At 46.4% G+C, this 17885-nt stretch overlaps 1 protein-coding gene across 1 annotated transcript in view; it reads right to left on the bottom strand.

The window, feature by feature from the left end:
* Positions 1–1948: 1948 nt before the first annotated feature.
* The window catches only part of PIAS1 (protein inhibitor of activated STAT 1), a 133219-nt gene continuing 117282 nt past the window's right edge, over positions 1949–17885 (bottom strand). The window contains exons 10-14 of the mRNA XM_056127800.1: positions 14887–15017; positions 13267–13447; positions 8665–8807; positions 6715–6752; positions 1949–5824 (exon numbers count right to left, since the gene is read on the bottom strand). Coding sequence (XP_055983775.1) covers positions 5531–5824; positions 6715–6752; positions 8665–8807; positions 13267–13447; positions 14887–15017 — 787 coding nt within the window. The 3' untranslated portion in view covers positions 1949–5530. The remainder of the gene's footprint in view (positions 5825–6714; positions 6753–8664; positions 8808–13266; positions 13448–14886; positions 15018–17885) is intronic.

The following is a 17885-nucleotide window of genomic DNA, read 5'->3' as shown; positions in this document are numbered from 1 at the left end:
ATGTGCATGCAAGGCAAGTGCCTCCCCACTGCACTTCAGCTCTGGCCCCTCAAGTTTTTTAAAATTGCGTAACAGGGGTTGCCAAGCTGGTTCAAAGTTGCAGGTTGTGGGGCTGGAGCTATAGCACAGTGGGTAGGGCATTTGCCTTGCACATGGCTGATCCAGGTTCGATTCCCAGCATCCCATATAGTCCCCTGAGCACTGCCAGGCGTAATTCCTGGGTGCAGAGCCAGGAGTAACCCCTGTGCATCGCTGGGTGTGACCCAAAAACCAAAAAAAAAAAAAAACCCCACCACAAAACAAAACAAAACAAAAAACAAAGTTGCAGTTGTGCACTCAGCAACTCTGTGGATCTCTAGGTAGTGTCAATCTTGTGGGATCTGGGGTTGGGGTGGCACAGCAAGGCCCTGGGGTTGGATCCTCTCTTCTGCAGCAGCCTCTAATTAAAAAGGTGTGTGTGGGGGGGGGGCGGGGGGGGGGCTAGAGATTTCCATCCCTGGATCACCGGCTCTTCTGGGTTGTGGCTTTGTCTAAGTGCCAGGGGGTGCCGTTTCTGCAGCCAAAAAAAGAGGGCAGGGTTTCTTCCAAGAGTGAGGCCACAGGGCTCACAGGGCCAGTACTAGGCGATGCAAGGGACAGTCTTGGTGTAACCACCGCACCACATGTGGCAACCAACCTGAGGTTCTGAGAAGGGCAAGGTCTTTCACTCTCCAAGTGGAACTCCAGCAGGCATCCTAGGCGCTGTAGCTGGTGGGTAAGACCCAGTGGGAAAAGGCTCTGTGGAACTGTCTGGCTGAGGAGCTGAGTTCTGGAAGATGCAGGGAGCAGACCCAGGGCTCCTGGTAGCTGAAACTTTTTGCAATCTGGTTCAGAGAGCTGGGGTGAACGCTTTGCAGGCCAGATGATCCCCAGCACTGTGAGATGCCTCCTCCCCTCCCTGTACCTGAGTACTGAGCCAGGAGTAGCACCCTTAAAATCCCAAAGTAGGAATAAAGAATTACTGAGCCCGATGAGGTCACAGCAAGTGAGGGCCTTGGTGCTTCTGTTCCATTATCTTCACAGTGAAGTGACCATCACCCCTATCCCACCCCCCTTCAGGGCAGTTAGACTTGGGTGTCCTGAAGAAAATGGCTTTTTCTTCCTTCCACGTCCATGCTCAATGGCTCTGTGGGTGTAAGGGGCAGACCCTGCCCAGAGGACTCGATAGGAGACACAGATGAACAGAGTTCTGGGCTGTCAAAGAGCGAACTTCCCCTCAAAGCTCTGTCACAGAATGGCCCCAGTCTGGTTTGAACACAAGTTTATTAATCTCACTTGCCTGGAAAATATACAACTGGTACAGAGTAGTGGCAAGACCTGAGTCCATTTCCTCTTCCTTGGAGGCCCCGATTAAGGGACCTGCTAACGAGAGGCTAAGACCCCAGATGGAAGATGTAAGACTCCAGACGAGGAGACAGTGTCCCAGATGGAGGTACTAAGGTTCCAGACGAAGGAGCTAAGGTCCCAGAGGAGGATATGAGCTCCCAGGGGAGGAGCTAAGGTCACTGATGGAAGGGGTGAGATCCAAGGCTGAGAGCTGAGAACTGAGCCAAGGAGCTGAATGGCAGGTTGCATTCAGGTGGGATGCCAGTTTCACACTCACTAAAATCCAGTGGGTTGACACAGGATTGTTTGCAGAGGCAACACTACTCTTAGAACTCAAAGTACATGTCATGAGAGAGATTCAAAATGAACCAGTCGCTCCGGTTCGTTTCTAAGCTAGCGGTATTTCAGGAAGAATGAAGACTTTGCACCCATCACTTACCTTGAAGCATGTAGCAGGAGAAAGAGTCACCTGTCATGCTTTGAATGCTTGGCACGAAGGCGCTTTGGAAGTATAAAGCATTAGCGTTTTCTCATCAGCACTGTGTCCCTTCGGGGCCCAGCAGTGTATTTTACAGAAGACAAATTAACTGAAGGCTTTTCTTTTATTACATCTAAAGAGCTCTACATAAACAGGTAACATTCAATAAGTAAACAATTTTTTTTCCAATGCATGTAATAAATATTTTCACTTGGTACTTTTATACAAACTGACATTGGTCTACTATACATTTTTAAAAGCCATTTACTGGTTTGGCATGCGGTATGGAAATCCTAAGAGAAAGTTTTAAGGCAATGAATCACAGATTTAAGTTCATGGAATTTATGGTAAATCTTATCTGTTTATATACATTTCCCCCGCTGTTAATGAAACAGTTATCAGCAGCACACTCTGGGGCCACCAGCTATCCTCCTGCTCTCTCTCAAATCTAAGCTGTGTGTGTGTTTTAATTAAAGAAAAAGAACAACTACAGAATTCAACATGTATGGATAAAATAAAATTCTTACTAAAATAATTCCAAATGTGCTTTAACGTCCTGAAGCTCTTGAAGTACTTTTGTGCATTTAAATTGGAAATTTTTTTTTTAAAAAAAGGCTTTTTTCACAATTATTATTTTAAAATTGGGTATCTTCATTCATTTTCTGACATCTGACTCCAAAGAAACTGCCAAGAAACCACATTTCAGAAGCTTAAGTGAACCTTTCCTAAGTCAGTACTAATATTGAACTGTGAGAGAGTCTGTAAGAACGGAAGTAAAAAAAAAAAAAAGCTGAATGTGCAATGCACGTGAGCCAACTCAGAGTGACTCGGGAAAGGTTCATATTATTTTAAAATAGATGTGTGGAATACTGCCCACTGACGGAAAGAAACTCCAACCCCGTTAGTCAAAGCTATGCTACCGACACTGTGTGCATATTGACACACATCCATGCACACATGACACATACATGCACACACGCCTGTACAGAAACACAAACATCTGCCACGTCTATTATGAAAGACCACAGCCAGGGGCTGGCAGTTCTGAGAACGACTGTTTTTTGTTAGTCAGTCTCTCAAGCATTGGCAGGGGTAGGGGAGTGAGGGTGGGATACGGACGGGACCAGGCAAATGACCGGTGTACCTTCACTGGGAAGAGAAAGATGTGCTGTGCGACTCTACTGACAATTCTGAGACCATGCAAGTATGCTATGACGAAGCATTTGGGAGAGCCAACGAAGGGAACTCACACCTCAAGAAGAGAAGGGATGGAACCAGAACGACAACTGACCGGTCAGTTTCTCCTGTGGGGACAGCCGCCAGGCAGACATCTGCCTTCATGTTCTTCCCTTAGACTGCAGGGCACTCTGGGAAAGAAATCCTTCCCAACACTGGGTGCTCATGGAAGTAGAGGGATGGGTTTCCCACTGGGTCACTCAAAGAGTTGGTAATTCAGCATCATAATCAGACAGAGTTATTGATCAGAATTGAGACCAGTAACAACAATGATCGAAAAAGAGAAATAAAAAAGAGAAAAGAAAAACCACTTCTTTTTATCTTTAACTGGAAATGTTTTCTCTTACACTGTAAAATAAGCAACTCCCCACGATTTAGGTAATTTCTATCTCAATCTGAATTTAGACACAAATTTAGATACTTCTTAGATATTAGCTTAGGTTAATATGGCATTGAGAGTGTTCAGTTGTTTACTCACTATAACACAGATTCATTAAAAAAACTGAACTATTTTTTGTTTTAACCGACAATGAAACCTTTTTTATTGCAAATTAGTGACTAGAGCTGAGCCATGTCTCTGTGGGGGACACACACGCAGGGAAGACCATGTAACTCACTGTCACTCACACACATTTCTCTATAAATACATGTATATACACACACACATATACATATCAACACCAACTTATTTTTCAAGATTCAAGTCAACAATTTAGTGGCAGAGAGATGCTGTAAAAACATATTACTTTTAGATACCACACAAATGTGAGTGATTAATTTTATCATACAACTGAATATACAGCCGTCTTGAATTCCTCCTGGATGAAAGTAGGTCATTGTGTTACCACTGTAAGGATAAAAGCAATTTTATACACAAAGGTCATCCATCATCAACTCTGAGAACATAAACAGTTAAGATCCCCAACTCGAGTCTGGAAACCAGTAGCCATCATACCCCATCTTTATCTGTTCTGTTAATCAAGCCTGCTCTAGTGGTACCAAAAATTCTTATCCACACTTTCATGGTTCACCAAGAGAAGGTCGGACCTTTTCCAACAAGGATTGAAGAACACATGTAAAACCATTTTTTCCTTTCTGGTGACCCTCAGTTATCTTCTGGAAGAGTTTTCAATATATTTACATGCTCCATTATGAAATAAATCAAACAGATCCATATATTTAAAACATACAAACAAAAATGGCTTTCCTACGTCATGCTTGTCTTGAAAGGTAAAAACAAACAGCAATAAAACAAGATTTAGGCTAAAAAAAGAAAAGTCTATTCAGAATCAGAGTAAAAATGACTAAGGATCAAGACCATTTCAACTTTGATCAGATAGCAGGAACTTTCCTCAGACTGCCATGTCTGGCACGATGAACGTTCCAAACAGTATTTACTTTTACAACAGTCGACTGTCTTTCTGGAGGTGATGTAATCTCTGCCAGCTACACGAGATGCCCTAAAGGGCCCTGCAAGCTCGCCTTCCTTCCTACTGTGGTGCAAAGATCTCACACGAAAACTTGTTACCCTGTGGTCAACAAAAGCAGGTCTTCACAGACGTGGTTTCAATACATAATACTGGCAGTCCAAACTGAGAACGAGACTAAAGTGTATTCACAGGTATGCTAAGCCTACTCCTTACCTGACAGCTTGACTCCAGTCTAAAACATATTCCTGGGGGAAACCTAGCAAATAAGAGAGTGTGTACGTGATGGAGAACATGCAATTGTAAGAGTCCAAAAGATGCTCATAGGTGAATTCAAGAGCTTCAAAGCACTTTGAAAAAAGCAAGCAACTGATTTATCAACTGAATGCAAACTTGGGGGGAGAAGAAACAGTGAGGACAGAGAAATACAGACACGCACACGGAAAACACACACGCTCACAAGCTATGTCCTGCAAGTACAGAGGAATGCAGTGGGGCACATGAGATTCATAACTTAAGGCTGAATAAAATATGCACACAAACAGAATCCAAGTCTGTTCATTTTTAGAAAATGGAAATTAAAGCTATCTCCCCACCCCCTCCCCACAACAAAGAAAAGCCCACAATTGAAAACTTCATACATGCAATTCCTTTTTTTGTTATTGCAAATAAAATAATGCCATTGAAGTAAAATAAAACCAAAACCATAGGACAAATGATGGGAAAAAAAAAAAAGTCTTCAGAATCCAGAAAAAATGAACCGAAGGTGGTTTGTGGGTATTTGTTTTTGTCATTTTTTCTTTTCTTTCCTTTTTTTTTTAAACAAGTGTTTTATCAGACAGGCAGTCTTAGATTTATATACAAAAGTAAAACTGAAAATATAGTTTTGTTCTCTGTACATTTCTTTTAATTTTTTTCCCTAAAAAAAGGAAAAAACCACGCACGTGTACTTCTCTACCAGAGCAAGGGCAAGCACAGCGCTGAGTCCTCGTCTTCCTGCCAAGTCCTGTTCCTGGGGCGGGGGTCAGTCCAAGGAGATGATGTCCGGGATGATGCCGAAGATGGAGGCTGTGTCGGTGCCGCTCCTGCTGGCCACGGCGTGGCTGTGGCCCTCCCGCAGGCTGTTGGAGGACACGAGGCTGCTGTTGCTGCCACTGCTACTCCCGTTGGTGGCAGGCAGGGAAGCGCCGCCTCCTGCGCTCAGCTGATCCAGGAACATCTGTGAGGATGCGTAGGGGAAGAAGCGGGACGAGTGCAAGAGGTCTTGGTCATCCGAGACGGCGGCGGCGGCAGCGGCCAGAAGGGAGGTGTTGTAATGCTGGCATGGAGCAAGAGACAAGACGCCGTTAGAACCCCGCAGGGGAGCGCTCCCTCCAGCCCAGCCTGGCCCCCCGCCCTGATCCCCCGTGCTCCGGAATATTTGATAATGACATCGTGCAGACAAGTGGACTCCGCACTGATCACATCAATGATCTTGAGGCAGTGACTTCTGTTTGTTTGTTTTCATCTGCGCTGCAAGCAATTCTCAAAATTCTACTTCTAAAGAGGCAACAGGCAGACACTGCTCTGACCTGATACTCAGGAACAGCTAAAAGCAAAGGGATATTTCTCTTTTTTTAAAATGCTTTTGGGTCACACCTGGCGATGGACAGGGGTTATTCCTGGCTCTACACTCGGAATTACTCCTGGCGGTGCTCGGGGGACCATATGGGATGCTGGGAATTGAACCCTGGTCGACCATGTGCAAGGCAAATGCCCTACCCGCTGTACTATCGCTTCAGCCCACAAAGGGTTATTTCTTTCTTTCTTTCTTTGTTGACTGATGGTTTGGGGGTCGTCTGTGGTTCTGTGGATCCATCTGGAGTGGCTGCATGCAAGGCAAGTGCATTATCCTCTGCACTCTCTCTTGAGCTCTCAGTTCCTTAGTACTCTGCCACTAACAGGGCTATGGCTGTTCTGAATTTTCTGTTGGTTTCTGTGCCACATCTGGCAGGGCTCAGGGCTTACTCCTGGAAGAAGTTGGGGAACCAGTTGGGGTGCAGGGTCAGTCATGCATGAGGCGAGCGGCCTGCCTGTTGCTACCATCTCTCCAACCCCTCTTCAGAATCTTCTAAGGAAATGGATCCCCTCCCTGCCCTGGCTATATATTACATTTTAAAGTATTTTAATGTCCAGTGAAAACAGGAGTATTTTTCCCCCATAACATACCTGATTGTCTCCTGATAAGAAAGGAAAGAAATCTAATCCTGTGGAAGAAAAAATTATTTTAGTTTAAGGAAAACAACCCCCCCAAAAAAAGTAACCCAATATTTCAAAAACACCGATATTAACTATTAAGTCTCTCTCTCTCTCTCTCTCTCTCTCTGTGTGTATATACACACACACACACACACACACACACACACATATATATTGCTTTTTGGGTCACACCCAGCAATGCTCAGGGGTTACTCCTGGCTCTGAACTCTGGAATTACTCCTGGTGGTGTTGGTGGACCATAAGGGATACCAGGAATCGAACCCAGGTCTGCCGTGTGCAAGGCAAATGCCCTACCCACTGTACTATTGCTCCAGCCCCTAACAATTAACTCTCAACTCCTTTAGAACTGTACATGATCACAAGGAGGTGACCCTCCTTTCTCCAGTCTCCAGACTCCTGACCGGCTGACCAGATTTCTCTGGGCATGGTTCACACCGGCGCCATGTATGTTATTTTCCATCTATTCCAACGTGCTTCTCACCAGCACCTCATGAAGCGTGTCATTATTGTGTGGCCCCATCTTGCAGATAAGCAGGCTGGAGGCTGAAAGAAGTCCAGCTGCAGCACGGACTTTCATGTTTTCAAATTCGCTCACTGGTTTTCCATTCAGCCTCTCTGATGTCAGGCTCGTGAGCTCTTGGGGAGTCTGGCTACGGGGTGGGAGCTACTCTGCTCCCCGCTGCCTTGGGGTCCCTGCCAGCTGGGCCCCCAGTCACGTTCTGTCCCTGCCACCCCATGCGACATGCGACCAAGATCACGCAGACCCACGTGAATCAAGGCCGCATCGGCCATGCCGGTTAAGCTTGGGCAGGTAGATACAGATACAGATGCGAGGCCACGCGTCCACTCCTTTCCCTGACAGACTGTGACACCGGCCCCACAAAGAGTGGCACCGGACTGAGTGAAAAAGGGGGCTGTCAGCCCAATCCAACAGAGTGCTCACTAACTACACGTTGTGGCTGTTCACGTCTGCCACGATTACAGAAAAATAAAAAATGCAGTTCCTCAGCCAGACAAGCCACATCTCAAACGCGCATGTGGCCAGTGGTCACTATACCAGCCAGCAGAGACTTTTTCAGTATTTGCCCTCATTAGACAGTTCCACTGGACAAAATCCAAACAAGGTTTTCCTGACAAACACTAAGGAGTCACACAGCTGTCCTCAAGAGGGGAGTCCTTGCCAATAACCTTGGAGTTTTCTGGACGCGGAGAGAGGAAATTCCATTTTATGCTTTCCTATGAAATTTTGTTGACGGACCACAGTTTTTGTTGTTGTCTGTTCAGTTTTTGTGGTCACACTCAGTGGTGCTCAGAGCTTACTTCTGGCTCTACACTTATTCTTGTGGGCTCGGGGGACCATATGGGATGCTGAGGATCGAACCTGGGTCAGCTGTGTGCAAGGCAAGCACCTACCCACCCCAACCACTGTGCTATCGCACCAGCTCCCACGTATTTCCCCCCCCCAAATAAAAAAATAAGGCCCTTAAGTATTAAGTGACATAAAGAAATACAGAAACTGTTAAATGCCAATGCTAGCTACATGCTATACTGCTGGGCCATACAGCCCCGGCTACCAAGAAATCTTTTGGATATATAAATGATCAGGCTCACTGGGAAAAAAAAATTTAAACTTTCCCATTCAGAATCTATAAAGTATTCGACAGCACAGCTATTAGGACCCAGTTCCATAAACATCGAAATACCCAACACCAGCCTGCACCCAGTCTATCTGAAGCTGGCTTCCCGCCGGTATAGACACTGGCCCATGTAAACTAGATCTGAACTTCACTAATGACCACCCCCACCTGCCAAGCTCTGGCTTTCCCAGCTCTCACTGCTTCCCCCAACCCGCCCAGATCAAAGACCCTTGGCCAAAGCTCTGTGGCCCAGGTTACTCACCTTGTAAGTCGTAAGGCATGGGCGTCATGTGGAAGGGGTGCCTGTAGTCCTGGATGAGGGAGGTGTTGATATAGCTCGTGTCCACGGCAGGGAGGCTGGGGGTGCGCGACACTGGAGATGCCTGATGCGGAAGACTCAATATACTGCAAGAGAGAAAGGGTGACAGGGTCTTCATGAATCAGCTGAACGTTTCACATTTCATGCAGGGGTTGCTTCTCACCATACGCTGCCTTTTTTGCTTCTGGAAATAAGACAGAGAGAAGCAAGACAATATAGATCTTGGACTGTCCATGAACTATCAGGAAATAATTTGTGCACTGGATAGCACCCTGCAGAGGCTGTGGGAAGGGGAGGATGGATGCAATGACGCTTCGCTCTCACAAACCAGGAGCTCATTATCACCTACAGGTTCAGAGCGAAGGAGAAAACGCGGCCAAGCCACTCCACTGGGAAGCGACCGAACGGCCTCTACGCAGATGAAATTCTGAAAACTAAAAACCAAGAGGCGGGGAAGATGGCTAGGAAAATGATGAAGTCCGTGCTCGCGAAGAAGACATACAGACACAACTGGGGGCTGGAATCCTCTGGTGCCAGGGGCCAAGAGCTGGTGCCCAGATCCGGGAACTTTCTAAGGGCAAAAGGTCCCATTCGCCTGCACTTCCGGTGCCTGCCCAGCGCAGCCCAGTCGCATCGTCTGCATGGACAACATGCTGAGTGAGGGCAGGAAGCAAGGCCACACAGAGAGGGGAGAGGTGCTCGGGCTGGTAGGGGAGAACAGGCCGAATGAGCTGGGGGATGGATTCTCAAAGAACCAAGAGCAATGTCTAATTAGTGGAACAGCCAAACCTTTTTTTCTTGTTATTTAAAAATCTTTAGAGATCTTGCTTTAAACTTCTTAAACATTTATTCTGTTTTTAGTTAAACCTTCTCTTCATCTTCTATTAGGTTTGCTTTGGGGCCACACCTGGTGGTGCTCGGGGGTGGGCCCTGGCTCGAGCTTGCCTAAGCGCACATGCACTCCAGTCCTCTGAGCTACCGCTCCGCCCTGAACCTCTCATCAGGAGTTTTACAATCTTTACTTCCTCATTAGGGGGGCTTCGGGAGGCACCTCCCAAGCAGTACTCAGGGGCCTTCCAGGGCTACATCCAGTGATGCTAGGGGGACCCGGGCCCATAGGCAATGCCGGGCTTTGGACCGGCATGGCTGTAGCTGCACGCTAGCAAGCCTGGCCAGCTGAGCTCTCTGTCTCCCCTCGAGTTTTCATCTTACCTTAACCAACGGGTAGGAAACAAAAAGAGAAGAGAAAAGACAAGAATCAAAGATTTTGAAAGGAGGGCTGGAGTGATCGCACAGTGGGCAGGGCTTTTGCCTTGCATGTGGTCGACCCAGGTTCGAATCCCAGCATCCTATATGGTCCCCCGAGCACTGCCAGGAGTAATTCCTGAGTGCAGAGCCAGGAGTAACTCTTGTGCAAGGCCAGGTGTGACCCAAAAAAAGGAACAACAACAACAACGAAAGAGAAAACAAGCAAAGATTTTCAAAGGGAATGGGATTCTACAGTCCTGAGTGCAAACCTGTGGGTCTGCACTGTGCCACCCACCCCAATCATCCAAGAGATTTTCATCTGCATTATGTTGCAGACAGGTGGGGAAGCTGTCTTTTGCTTTTAAATCTTCATGTAAAGTACTCAGAATACAGAGATGTAATTTCAGCGGTAACAAAACTTCCAAAGGTGCCAGGTTAGATGTCTGAGACTAGACTTCCAGTTAGGATCAGTGCCACATCGTTATGAATGGGAAACAAAGCCTGAAACACACTCACCCACCTCATAAAAATGTTTCACCTATTGGAAACATAATGAAAACGCTTACATCTATAAAAAGTGCCAGTTCCCTTAGCTGTCTCTCTGCCAATGCTTATGGAATCATGCAAGAAGGGAGTGGTCGGAACGCCGTCCTGTGCAGACATCCCAGTATACCAAAGAGTAAAGGTGTTTCCGAGTGAATATTAAACATTCCATGGCTCAAAATACTACATTTACTGATGTTTGCTTCCTTTCAATTTTGTGATGATATTTCAAACTGTGCCTTCATGTCTATACCACACAACCGCCAAAATGTTGGCTGGACTGAGGTTTCTTGTGACTAACGACCCGTCACTGTAAAATGGCTACCGAATCTGACTGTCACAGACTTTGGGACTGTTCCTTTTAATCTGAAAGCAGAGAAAGGTCTGGCGTCTGCCAATACCATATCTGGGTTCAATTAGCCCCCGGGAAGCTCAGGAAGTACTTAATATACCTAATGTGATTTACATACACAATAAACAGCTATTTTTGGAGAAATAGCCAAGAAGACCTTTAATTTTCTCAACACCCAGTTTTTTTTTAAAGAGAAAATGTACAGTTTGACAGTAAAGCTGCTTCATAGGATCCATCTATATGATTAATATTAACATCCTTAATGAGTGTAACTTAGCGAGAGGAGAACTCAGCAATCATTTCACCAAAGAGGACACAGAGACCACCAACAGGCATAAGAGAAAAATGAAGATCGCCACTGATTGTCAAGGAAAACATAAATTGAAACAATGAGATGTCTCGACTAGTGGGAACGGCCTGATTCACAAAATCAGAAACCATCAGGGCTGGTGGGGAGCAGAGAAAAAGGACCCTGCGCTCACCGCTGGGCGGGAAACTGGCTCATGCTCTCTGGGACACAGCACGTATACTCCTGTTTTAAAATTACAGCTGAAACTACCAGACGATCCAGCAGTTCCATCCACGGCATCTACCCAAAGAACACCCACCAACAAGCACAGAAAGGCACGCATGCCTGCATTCATAGCACTGCTGACAGACAGCTGGAAACGGCCCAGGTGTCCAACAGGGGAAAGGACAAAGCAGAATCCTACTCCAATATAAGAGAAGACAACATTTTTTCTTTTTGGGTCACACCCGGCGATGCACAGGGGCTACTCCTGGCTCTGTGCTCAGGAATCACCCCTGGCGGTGCTCAGGGGACCATATGGGATGCCGGGAATCAAACCTGGTTCGGCCATGTGCAAGGCAAACGCCCTACCCGCTGTGCTATTGCTCCAGCCCCAGACGACATCTTTTTTGCTGGACATGGGTGGAGCATGGAGGGGGTCATGGTCATGCTAAGTCAAGAAAGCGAGAAGGAGAAAGACAAGCACGGGTGATCTCACTCCTATGCAGGATATGAAGAAACAAAGTGAACAAAGAGCCGAGTCCAACAGCATAAACCTGCACTTGGTGACAGGACGAGATGAGGAAGGCTGGGGAGTGGAGGGGAGAGAGGAGGAGGGACACTACATGTGGGTGACAGTCAGGGAATGGGAAGACTGCAACCCTGAAACAGATATTCACACACTTATAAACGAATGCTACGCCAACAAATTCAAAACGAAAGGGAAAACAACAAGAAAAACAAAGCAGAATTAGAGCTGAAATAGTCACAGAACCAATTTCCCGAGTTTGATGTCCCCTCTGCCCCTCCGCAGCTGCCTCCAGCCTGGGCGGGCACACCAGCACAGTGCTGCACATTAGCTGGCTGGAGCATGGAGCATCGCAGACAACCACGCCACCAAGAACTCACTCGCACGTGGTGACAGGTCTTACAGTCTCAAGCCTGCGAGGCAGGGGCTCTGCCACCTGGCTATATCTTCAGGCTCTAAACATTCATTCTGTGCAGAGTAATGATTTTAAAGGCTTGTAGGTTATGATTTCAAGTCTTTACTTCTATATGCTAACTAGTGTGAAAGTCAGAAGCAGGGATATGTTAGACTGTATTCTATTCCTGAGAGCCAAGCCACCAAAAAGCAAGGGGTTCATTTACTAGCCTGTCGCTGACTGCTGCAATAAATAAGCTTCCATAAATAAGTTCAAATAGATATCCTAAGTTTTTCTTCTGGGGCCACACCTGGCGGTACTCAGGGATCACTCCTGGTTCTGGGCTCAGTGGACGCTATAGGGTACCAGGGATGGAATCTGGGGCAGTTGCATGCATCCTACCTGTTGTACTGTCACTGTGGCCCTGGAGGGGGCTTTCCCGAGTAACCCCTATGCGGTGACAACATGATACATAATTCTCCTACCTAGAAGGGAGCAGATCGATGTTGAGACTGACCAACAGTGAAGAGCTGTAATTGTGCCTCGGCCAAACAGACTCTGCTGAGAACCCTGGAAGCATCCTCACACTGACAGTCTGCTCGAGAGCACAGCTAGAACCAGCTATTGTTTTACCTAAACCATCTCCTCCACCATGTTGGACTCTTTCAGGAGGGAAGCGTGTCCGCCCATGCCCCGGACAGGGTGTTGGACACGGAGCAGACATCAGTGTCTCATGAGCATCCCCATCACTAACATGATGCTCACTGGGAAACGCGGGAAGCTACTGGCTGTAAGTCACAATGACCGAGAAGCATGCTGTGGGTCCTGGTCTGCTTTCTACAGCAATGACACATGCCCCTCCTGACACACAACTGGGAGAAAATCACAGTCCTGTGCAACAGTACACCGGACAGGGCTCTGCATCCTATCTGTGTGGCGGCCTTTCACGATGCTGTTCCCATGGGCCTTACCCCTTGTTATTCAGCGGTGATGTGGGCGACAGAGAAGGACAGGTCCTCTTGGCAGATGGCTCCTCCTCCTCTTCATCAGATGAGCTGTCAATGGTGAGGTCGATTACTTCGACTTTCTTGTTCTTATTCGAGGACTGGTGGTGTGACGTCACCTGATGCTCCAGCGTGGAGCTCAGACAGCCTGTGTGGGAGGAGGGGGTGTGAGCGCAGGAGCCGGGGCCTCCCTCAGCTCGAAGCAGGCCCAGACTATTTACTTGTGACTGTGACGGGACTGATCTGAAAAAGCAAGTCTGAAGTAGAGCAACCGAATGCTCTGAGGGCAGAGGATGCCAGTACCTGACATACTTAAGAAATGATATGGTCAGCCATGATCCAGAGACTCCGAAATAAATCTCTCGGAAGAGAGCAACACGAGCAACATGCTATGCTGCGGAGATGCCTCCGGACCCCTCGCCAGGCTGTCTCTTTCGGGGCAATCTGCAGGGCAGGGCGGCTGAGTCCTCCCCACCCACCCCAACTCGTCCCAGCAGCTGAAAACGTCCAGAACTCAACCACCGCCATGCTCACGGCAGATTTCCACAGGCTCAGATGAGCCTCATCCAAGAGTGAATCTGCTGAAAAACCCAGGTATGCAGGACTTATGACTGAAATCACCTGGCTCACAGGGAGTCACGAATGGGCGACCTCCCCCATCTCCCGGGAGCTTCCTGGAGCCTGGCATTTACGCCCACAAACTGCTCTGGCGCCATATAAGCTCATTAATGGCCGTGATCCAGAGACTCGAAAATAAATCTCTCAGAAGAGGGCAACACAGAATGATAGGTCACCGAGAGGCCTTTAGACCCCAAAGTCACCATCCAGTTTAAACAAACAAACAAAAAAACCTCAGCTCTATCACTGTATTTAAAAGTTTTAGAATTCCTGGTTGGGGGGAGTGTGACACTGCATATTCTACACCACTAATGTACCAAGGCAAGGTCATGATGGCTCCAGGGTGAAATACAACAATCTTCAAATACTTTCTTCTAAGTAAATTGTTTTGGATAATTTTTAGCGGAATATTCATAACAAGCTATAAAAAAGAAATTCTTTAGGTTCTGCTTTGGGGGTTGGGGTGGAAACATTCGAAATTTGGTGGTGGGGAGGTATAATGGTGGTGGGATTAGTGTTGGAATAGTAAATGTAATAAATTATTGTCAACTTTATAAAAATAAAATAAAATTTAAAGAAGTAAAAAGAAATGGTAATATTTACAAAAAGTCATTGTGTTCTTCCAGCAAAAACAGATTAAAAGCCAAAAAAGAATGGCAAAGACAGAAATGTTTACTCATCTGTACAAAATCTGTTAGAAATCCAAAAGGGTATCATTTCAAAAGCATGACTTCACAAATGACTTATTAGATTATGCTTCTTTGAAATCTTATACCAGAAAATGTTAAAGCTGAGCAAAACAACGGATTTAAAGTATTACTACTTCTGAAAATATAATTGATAATTTAATAAGTGTTAAAGAGCTGTCCATAAACTGCAGAGGGGTTTTTAAAAGCATTAATTTCAATATTGAAAACAGAGGATTCACACCAGCAGGAGCAGGCCCTACCTTGGGAAATGGACACTCACCATCAACTCCATTGTAAGAGGCAGAAACTTCCTGTACTTCCTTTTTTGATCTCATAGGTGCCCAAGAACCATCTTCCTTAAATTGTATTTCATCACAATCTGTACAGTATTTTAGGATTTCCATGAACAAGCTGTAAAAATTAATTTCTTCTTTTAATATTAAATTTTAAATGAAGATGTATTAGAGTTGTAAATTTTTATTAAAAAAAAAAAAGTCCCACCCAGAGCCCTAGTACGGAGCCCTAGCACAGTGGGGAGGGCGTTTGCCTTGCACATGGGTCGGCCCAGGTTCACACCTGGCATTCCTGTGCCCTGAAGCACCATCAGGAGTCACTCCTGAGAAAGGCAGGTGTGGCCCCAATCAAAACAAACAAACAAACACAGGGTCAGAATTCTGTTTTTTTTTCTTTTTGCTTTTTTGGGTCACACCCGGCGATGTTCAAGGGTTACTCCTGGTTTTGCACTCAAGAATAACTCCTGGCAGTGCTCGGGGGACCATATGGGATGCTGGGAATTGAAGCCGGGTTGGCTGCGTGCAAGGCAATTGCCCTACCTGCTGTGCTATTACTCCAGGCCCCAGATTTTCAGTTTTGTTCAGGTGTAAGTGAGTAGGGCAAAGCACTGTTTGTTCTCAAAACTGAGGACTAAATAGAAGTCAAATTGTTGGGGCCAGAGACAAAGGACAGCTCGGAGGGTGTTTGCCTTGCACACAGCCTTACCCAGGCTTGATCCCCAGCACCCTGATGGTCCCCCAAATCCCACCAGGAGTGATCCCTGAGTACAGAACCAGGAGTAAGCCCTGAGCATTGCGTAGTTGTCTGATTTAAAAAAATTCTTTTCTAACAGTATATAAAAAGCATATTGTATTTAACAAAATGAAGGTAAAGGTAAAGGTAAAGGCCCTCCCGTTGATCATCGATTTGCTCGAGCGGGCCCAGTAACGTCTCCATTGGAGACTTTGTTGTTACTGTGTCTGGCATATCGAATACTCTCGGTAGCTTGCCGGGCTCTCCGAGAGGGGCGGAGGAATCGAACTCGGGTCGGCCATGCTGGCTGCATGCAAGGCAAACGCCCTACCGCTGTGCTATCGCTCCAGCACCTATATAAAATTGTGTTTCCCTGATGAATATCATAAAAATTTTGAAATACACAATGGCCAAATATTTGGTTCAAATGTTACCTGAAACTGAAAGATGGAAAAACTGTATAAATAGTGAGGGCAGAAGAGGCAGTCAATGGGCTGAGCACTTGCTCTGCTTGACTCAGTGGAGGTCAGGCTCGGTCACTGGCACTGCACAGCCCCTTCTCGCCAGAACTTTGAGGAGTCAGCTGCAAGCACCGAAGGGTGCCCTCACACCCCCATGAAAAGACTGCCTTGCACGCGGGACACTGAGTTCAATTCTGGGCACTGAATGGTCCCTTCTTCTCCCCTCACACCCAGTGTGGACCAGAACCCCCCAACCCCTTAGAGATACTGATACTGTGCAACCAAAACTATGCAAAAATCAAAATTAGAAAATGATAAACCAAAGGTATTATTTCCCAACTTTTTCTAAATGTGTGTCTATGGCTTTAGTAGTAAGAAAAATTCCACTTGGCAAGGGTGCCTAAAGAACTGGTAAAAAGTTACTATCAATATAAAATTTGTCAGTGGCTACTATTATCTCTGAGAAATTAAGTGCAGAATATGTGAAACGCAAGTCAACTTTTCCTCTGTTGAGTGACCTGCTGGATTTCAGGCTCTGGCTTACTATCCCGTACTGCTCCATGTACTCCATTTCTTCTACCACACCTCCAGACTTCAGTATTTTCTCAAACATTATGTGCTGCCTAATGCTTGCTGGGGAGAGTAGGGAATAAAATAGTCCTTGTCATAATTTTCCTTGTTCAGTGGTGAAAATGGGGACTGAAGAAAAAGGGGGCAGGGAACAGGGGAAGGGTGAGAGGACACCGACCGGGACATGTGAAATAGTGCAGGGCCCCGCGGTGCTGCTGGCAACCGAGCAACGTCAGGAAGTCGGGCAGGGAGGTCAGGCAGGAGGACTTGGAGAGAATCTCCAAGGTCAGGCAAAGTCCCAATCTGGGGGATGCTTTAGTCTGACTGGAGTTTCAGGCCTTTTTCTACTCTTTCTCAAATTTTTTTTTTTGGGGGGGGGAGGTGTGTGGTCATGACTAGCAGAGAGGGGCGACCAAGTGGCGCCCGAGGGATCTACCCTGCACCTCCTGCGCAGCCCACTGAGCCAACTCTCTGGCCCCTCCACTCTGTCTCTAAACTAGTCTGCATGTCCCCGGATGGGTGGACTCATGCTGGGAACAGGCCCAACGTTAGGAACACAGCCTGCTCAGAACCACCAGTGCTTAAATGGTAAATGTCAGAGAGAGCTGACAGAAACATGCATTTTAAAAACTAGAGGATATAAAATTAAAAGGGAGAACATGTTCACAGTTTCAACTACTAACCTTGAAAATTATAAAGTTTATTTCTAGATTCATAAAATTTCTTAAGAATATGACTCAGAAAATAGAGCAGATTTTGGTTGGTTCTGGGTGGGGGGGGTTCACATGTGGCAGTGCTTATGTTTCTCGGCTTAGGGACCAATTTGCACTGTAGCACTGTCCTCCCATTGTTCGTTAATTTGCTCGAGTGGGCACCGGTAATGTCTCCATTGTGAGACTTGTTGTTACTATTTTTGGCATATCAAATTTGTCACGGGTAGCTTGACAGACTTTGCTGTGCGGGCGGGATACTCTCAGTAGCTTGCCAAGAGGGGCGGAGAAATCGAACCCCTGAAAGGCAAAAACCCTACCCTGTGCTATTGCTCCAGCCCATCAATTTAGTCCAGAAAAAGTGATATACTCCAGATCTTGAAGTGAGTTCCCTGACTGCTACATGTCAATCTTAGCCCCAAACCTAATCAAAATAAACCTGGATAACAGATGGTCACTTCAAGTATAAGCATACACTATAAATTTTTTTCTTTTTTTGGTCACACCTGGCC

Source organism: Sorex fumeus, unplaced genomic scaffold, assembly GCF_029834395.1.
Source record: "Sorex fumeus unplaced genomic scaffold, SorFum_2.1 ptg000063l, whole genome shotgun sequence".
Classification (NCBI taxonomy): Eukaryota; Metazoa; Chordata; class Mammalia; order Eulipotyphla; family Soricidae; genus Sorex; species Sorex fumeus.
This window is presented reverse-complemented; position numbering and strand designations above follow the sequence as displayed.